This window comes from Aphelocoma coerulescens, chromosome 1 (assembly GCF_041296385.1).
Source record: "Aphelocoma coerulescens isolate FSJ_1873_10779 chromosome 1, UR_Acoe_1.0, whole genome shotgun sequence".
Taxonomy (NCBI): Eukaryota; Metazoa; Chordata; class Aves; order Passeriformes; family Corvidae; genus Aphelocoma; species Aphelocoma coerulescens.
In genome coordinates, this window is record NC_091013.1 from 33,982,143 (window position 1) to 33,987,898 (window position 5,756).

The 5,756-nt window shown below is 54.5% G+C and overlaps 1 protein-coding gene across 1 annotated transcript; it reads left to right on the forward strand.

The window, feature by feature from the left end:
• The first annotated feature begins 1,607 nt into the window (after positions 1 to 1,607).
• On the forward strand, positions 1,608 to 5,493 carry CHST7 (carbohydrate sulfotransferase 7). Its single transcript, XM_069006431.1, has one exon. The coding sequence runs from the start codon at positions 4,012 to 4,014 to the stop codon at positions 5,413 to 5,415; it is 1,404 nt and encodes a 467-aa protein (XP_068862532.1). The 5' UTR covers positions 1,608 to 4,011; the 3' UTR covers positions 5,416 to 5,493.
• The last annotated feature ends 263 nt before the right edge of the window (positions 5,494 to 5,756 follow it).

Genomic DNA, 5,756 nt, shown 5'->3' on the forward strand with positions numbered 1-5,756 from the left:
GTAATGATCAGGAGTACATAGACAAGATACTTAAGAACCCCACAGTTTTCCTGCATAATTTTTTTGTTTTCCTTGCAGGTGCTCAAGAGTGACATCAGGTGTACATGCAGAAAGTTGAATTGCTACCTTCTGAATGTGGCTTTGCATCTGAAGCCACTTCAACCCTACTGCTTACCAGCCCTGGATTAGAAGTCTACTCTGCTTTTGTCTTACTTTACACTTTCTTCAGATCCTCTAAATTTCCATTGAGTCTCTCAGAATTTCTGTGACATTTTTGACCTTTTACAGGTCCTCAATCTCTGTTCCACTTTGGGGGAAAACTACACTGCAAAAAGTCTCTTCTGCATCAGCCATCTCGCCTGGATCAGCTTCTCCCTCCCTTTATTCTCAATGTTTCCTTTCTGAAATGTGAGCTACTAAGTCTGGTCCCATATGTGGAACATGTGGTGTTGCACATGTTGGAACATCTGATGGTGAAGTAACTTCAAAAATAAGGACATTTGTCCCAGCTTCTTGGCTTCTGGAAGGTTTTTAAGCTGCTACTAACCACGGACTTCCTCTTGGCTGAAGCCTGTGAGTGACAACATGTGCAAGCAGAGAGCTCATTAACAGTCAGGATGTTTGAGGGTGGTGCTCCTTGTGCAAAGCATATTTAATTTTATCAGCAAATCAAGCTATTTTTAGTCATAAAGTACTCTGTGAAAATGACAAGAGCATGCGAGAGCTGAAAGATTGCGAGATATAGAGGCAACTATTTCTATTTTGAAGACTCTGCTGAGAAGATAAAAATTATTGAGGCTGAAATGCTGCATTCCAGCATTTACTGTCTCTCTTGACAGTAGAAGCACCGTGGGAGACAGAAGAAAAAAAATAAGTTAGAGAGATAATACACAGGAAGCCAATGTTATGTTATATTAAAAACAGCCAGTACTTACAGTGGCAAGCTTGGAAACTAGAAAGGAAATACTGCAATACTAAACTATGCAGAACATGTTATACCTATATTCTTTCCTCCTCTCTTTACAAAATAATATTAGGCATAGAATTATCACCAAAAAAATGGCAGGAGCTAGATGCCAAATGGCCAGACTACTTCACAGATCAATGAAGAGGCTGGCTGTCTCCCTTGGGCACAGAACTGTCCTGATCTCAGAAGGAGATGCAGATCATTTGTATAAGTAAGTGGTGTATCTTTATGGTTTATAGAAAAAGCCTAAATCGGGGAAAATCATCCCCCTTATCTGTGCTGAAGAGAGAACACAGTACAGAACTGAAAATCGAGAAAAGAGAAAACTGATCTCTTCCCACTCTATTCAGACCAGCAGTCCTCTCCCCAATGCTCAAATTAGGTACTCTTGTGAAGTAGGTACTTCCTTCAGGAAGGTTGGAGCTCAACGATTACCAGTCTAGCTCAGGCACCTGCTGGGTGCAAAATGAATACCGGCTTTGCTGAAATCTCCTTGTGCCAAAAAAGCCCTAACCCAAAACAACTAAAGTAAACAGCCTAATCCTCTTGCAGTAGGGGAACCGTTATGAAGGTGCAGAACAAAACATTTACAGTCATTCTTTTTTGATTTGATAATCTTTTAACAACTATGGTTTTACCTTTACTAAAATATGTAGCCTGTGGTAAAGTTACTTGCATCTTTCATTTTTTCTAGAACAGTTGCCACAGAAGTTTGTAGATCCATTGTCTGAAAAAAAAAAATCAGCGTAAGATGTACATAGTTTTATTTCTATGGGTTCACATTTGTCTGACAGTCTGTCTTACTCTGTGAGATGTTTAATTCTTTGCAAGACAGCTTTACTTCAGTTAGGCAGGTTTAAGACCTTGGTTTTAGTACTCAGACCTAAGTATATGTCATAGAAACAGTGCAAAATTAGTTTAAAGTAACATGTCTTGCGGCATGGCTCACTGTCCATCAGTGGTGCTGATGCTACTGCCAACTCCTTACAGAGGGAAAATCCTGGCATCTCAGAGTTATCCATTCTCATCAGCACTTCTCAGGATCCCACCTTGGTAAATCTACCCAAATTACTATTTTGCATGATGCCACATAAGTCAACTACACTGGAGAGTCTCAAAATACTAAGTATGCATGGCTTTTGGATCGGGAAGGGGTTTTTTTTGCAAGACTGTAACCTGATTTTGTGTTTTATGGTGTCATCCTCCTTTTGACGATCTGGATGAAATCCTGGTATTACTGGGTCAGAGGTGAAACTTACATCGGTGAGTGTGAGATACTGACGTATCTTGCTGCTTAAAAATACAAGAGTGAAATGTATGTTGAGGCAGAATTTCCTTTCCAATGCTATAATTTTGACATTCTTCTGCTCAGGAGCTCACAAATCTTGTTTGGCACCATCTACTCACTCAGCACGCTATAAAGGGCAGGAAGCCCAGTCTTTAACACTTATTAACACAGGGCAAGTAAAGCACTAGCAAGCAGACTACTGGCTCACCACCTGGACAGAAGAGAAGCATGCTTTTTCTCTCACACATTGATTTCTGCTCCTTGTACGTTGCCTGACAAATTCAAAATTAGATTATTATTTAATAACTAGACATCATATGTGTAGCATCTTCAGAGTGCATATCTATATATCTGTACTACAGACGGAGCATTTTTAGAACCCATGTAATAGTGGGTTGTTTCTGCTCTCTGTTGCATGTGGTGTCACTGACAAAGGCTGTGTCGTGTCCAACCACAGGTGCATATATACCACACAGACTCCTCTGGGAGTCAAAGTGTTACACGCCAAGGGCAAGAATTGTGTTATCCTCTCTGAATTTCACCCTGCACACCATACTCAAATATTAGTAGTGTTTTACAGAGGATGCCACCTATTGCCTAGAGGTCAGGACAGTCAGCAGCTCCCATTACACCATCAGCAGGACAGGGAGCTCACTTTCCTGACAGCTGGATGCCTTAAGCAGGAACATGGGATCATGGTCCATCTCCTTGTGTGAGCATCTTCCAATGTCAGGCAGGGGCTGGGCTGGAGATTTTGAGACTGTACATTTTAATTTAAACACCCGAAGTCAACATCTTGTTGACTTTCCACCCCCAAGGAGATTTCAACTAATCTTAGACATCTAAAAAACTAGAAGTCTAAGTCTGAACTGGTAACTTTATTCTCCTACTGTAGTTAATAAAGAGGGCTATCAAGAAGACATCCACGATACAGATGTTCCTCAGTGGGTGCCCATTTCTTCCTACCAGCTGCAAAGGGTGACCCGCTCAGACAGATACGGAACTCAGAGGTGTAGGAACTGGAACAATGAGTCACGATCGAGATGACCGCATCGCATCAGCACACACACGTAGACAAAAATGTGGCTGAGAAACCCCGCAGCTCTCTACAGCGCCGAACTGCAGCATTTCTGAAACTCACTGCAGATTTTAATAGCTGCCATTTACCCTAAAAATATATTTGCACCTCTTCTCTTTACTGTAGCGTCTTGCGTGTTCTTTCTCCGGAGCTCTGGTGAAGAGCAGGACCAACCACTCCTCCTCGGGACACCCTCAGCTGCTCGGTACCTGTCCCGACTAACACACCTCCTCTTCGCTGCGCCCCTTCCCGGGCGGGGGTGAGTGCCGCCGTACCGAACCCGCCCCTCCGGCCCTGCTCGGGGGGAGGGAGGAAGGGAGGGAGGGAGGCCGGGCGAGGGGCGGCCCGGAGCCCGGCGCAGCGGCACCGGGAGCAGCAGCAGCCCGCGCCCCGCCGCCGGCGGCTGCTCAAGCGGCGGCGGGGGCAGGTGCGGGCGCTTCCGCGTCGCGCTGCGAGGAGGAGCAGGAGGAGAAGGAGGAGGCGGCGGCGAGAGCGGGCGGGCGACGCGGCCAGCGGCTCGGAGCCGGGCCGGCGTGCCCGTGGGCGTGCTCCCCGGCGGGGAGGACCGCCCGCCGCCCACATCCCCGCCGCCGCCGCCGCTAACTTTGCTTGTCCGCAAAGAGCCACCCTCCGGCAGACAGAGGGTCGGCGGAGCCGGGGTCCGAGCCGGCCCCCGCGATGAAGGGCCGGCGACGGTGGCGAGGCGAACATCGCCGCTTCGCAGCGGTGCTGGTGCTGTACACGCTGCTGCTGCTCCTGCTGGTGCCCTACGCGCTGGACTACGGGGCCAGGCGCGGGCGAGCAGACGAGGAGCCGCTGCTGCGGCGCTGCCCAAGCCTGGAGGAGGCGCTGAGTGAGTGGGGCTGGGAGCAGCGGCCGCCGCTGGACGAGGAAGAGGAGGAGGATGAGGCGGGCACGGCCGGGGCGGCGGGTAACGGCAGCGCGGGGACGACGGGGAAGCGGCACATCTACCTGCACGCTACCTGGCGAACGGGCTCCTCTTTCCTCGGGGAGCTCTTCAATCAGCACCCCGACGTCTTCTACCTGTACGAGCCCATGTGGCACCTTTGGCAGGCGCTCTACCCGGGGGACGCGCTGAGCCTACAGGGAGCCCTCCGCGACATGCTGCGCGCCCTCTTCCGATGCGACTTCTCCGTCCTGCGCCTCTACGCCGCCCCGTCCGGCCCCCGCGACCCGCTGGCCCCCGCCCCGCCCGCCGCCGACAACCTCACCACGGCCAGCATCTTCGGCTGGCGGACCAACAAGGTGATCTGCTCGCCGCCGCTCTGCCCCGCCGCCCCGCGGCCCCGCGGGGAGATCGGGCTCGTCGACGGCGCCGCCTGCGAGGAGACGTGTCCGCCGCGGGCGCTGCGGGAGCTGGAGGCCGAGTGCCGCAAGTACCCGGTGGTGGTCATCAAGGACGTGCGGCTGCTGGAGCTGGGCGCGCTGCTGCCGCTGCTGCGGGAGCCCGGCCTCAACCTGCGGGTGGTGCAGCTCTTCCGCGACCCCCGCGCCGTCCACAACTCCCGGCTGAAGGCGCGGCAGGCGCTGCTGCGGGAGAGCGTCCAGGTGCTGCGCAGCCGCCACCGCGCCGAGCCGCGGGGCCCGGCCCGCCACCAGCAGCAGCATCCCCTGCTGCCGCCCGGGCTGCTGGGCGGCGGGCGGGCGCCGCAGCCGCAGCACCGCGCCGAGTTCTTCCTCGGCGGCGCGCTGGAGGTGATCTGCCAGGCTTGGCTCCGCGATCTCCTCCTGGCCCGGCGCGCCCCGGGCTGGCTCCGCCGCCGCTACACGCAGCTGCGTTACGAGGACCTGGTGCGAGAGCCCCGCGCCGAGCTGCGCCGCCTGCTGCGCTTCGCCGGGCTGACGGTGCCGCCCGCCCTGGAGAACTTCGTGCTCAACATGACCCGCGGCGCCGCCTACTCCTCCGACCGGCCCTTCCTCATCTCCGCCCGCGACGCGCGGGAGGCCGTCCACGCCTGGCGGGAGCGCCTGAGCCGCCAGCAGGTGCGGCAGGTTGAGGCGGCGTGCGGAGAGGCCATGAGCATTCTCGCCTACCCCCTCAGCGCCGGCGACGCCCGGTAGAGCCCGAGCCCCGCGTCCCGGACGGGCCCGAGGGCAGACGGACGGACGGACGGACGGACGGGCGGGCGCCGTCGGGCAGAGCTGAGCGCGGGGGTCACCGCTGGCATGGTAGGCGCCCACTTGGTGGGCCGGGCGCTCCCTCGGGGGCAGCCCCGGCTGAGGGACACCCGCCTCGCCTCGGGTACATAGGCAGCGCGGCAGGGTCCAGGCCCCCTGGCCCGCTGCGGCTTCAGTGTGGCTGTGTTCCTTCTGGGCTGCGTGGAGAGGGCAGGCGGGATGTCTTACTTACGAGAAGGGTTTGGTGAGAGGTATCCTCCGAGTACGGCATCACTCTTGGAGCC

What these genes read in the sequence shown, in the direction of transcription:
- CHST7 (XM_069006431.1), top strand. Translation starts at nt 4,012, where the DNA reads ATGAAGGGCCGGCGACGGTGGCGAGGCGAACATCGCCGCTTCGCAGCG.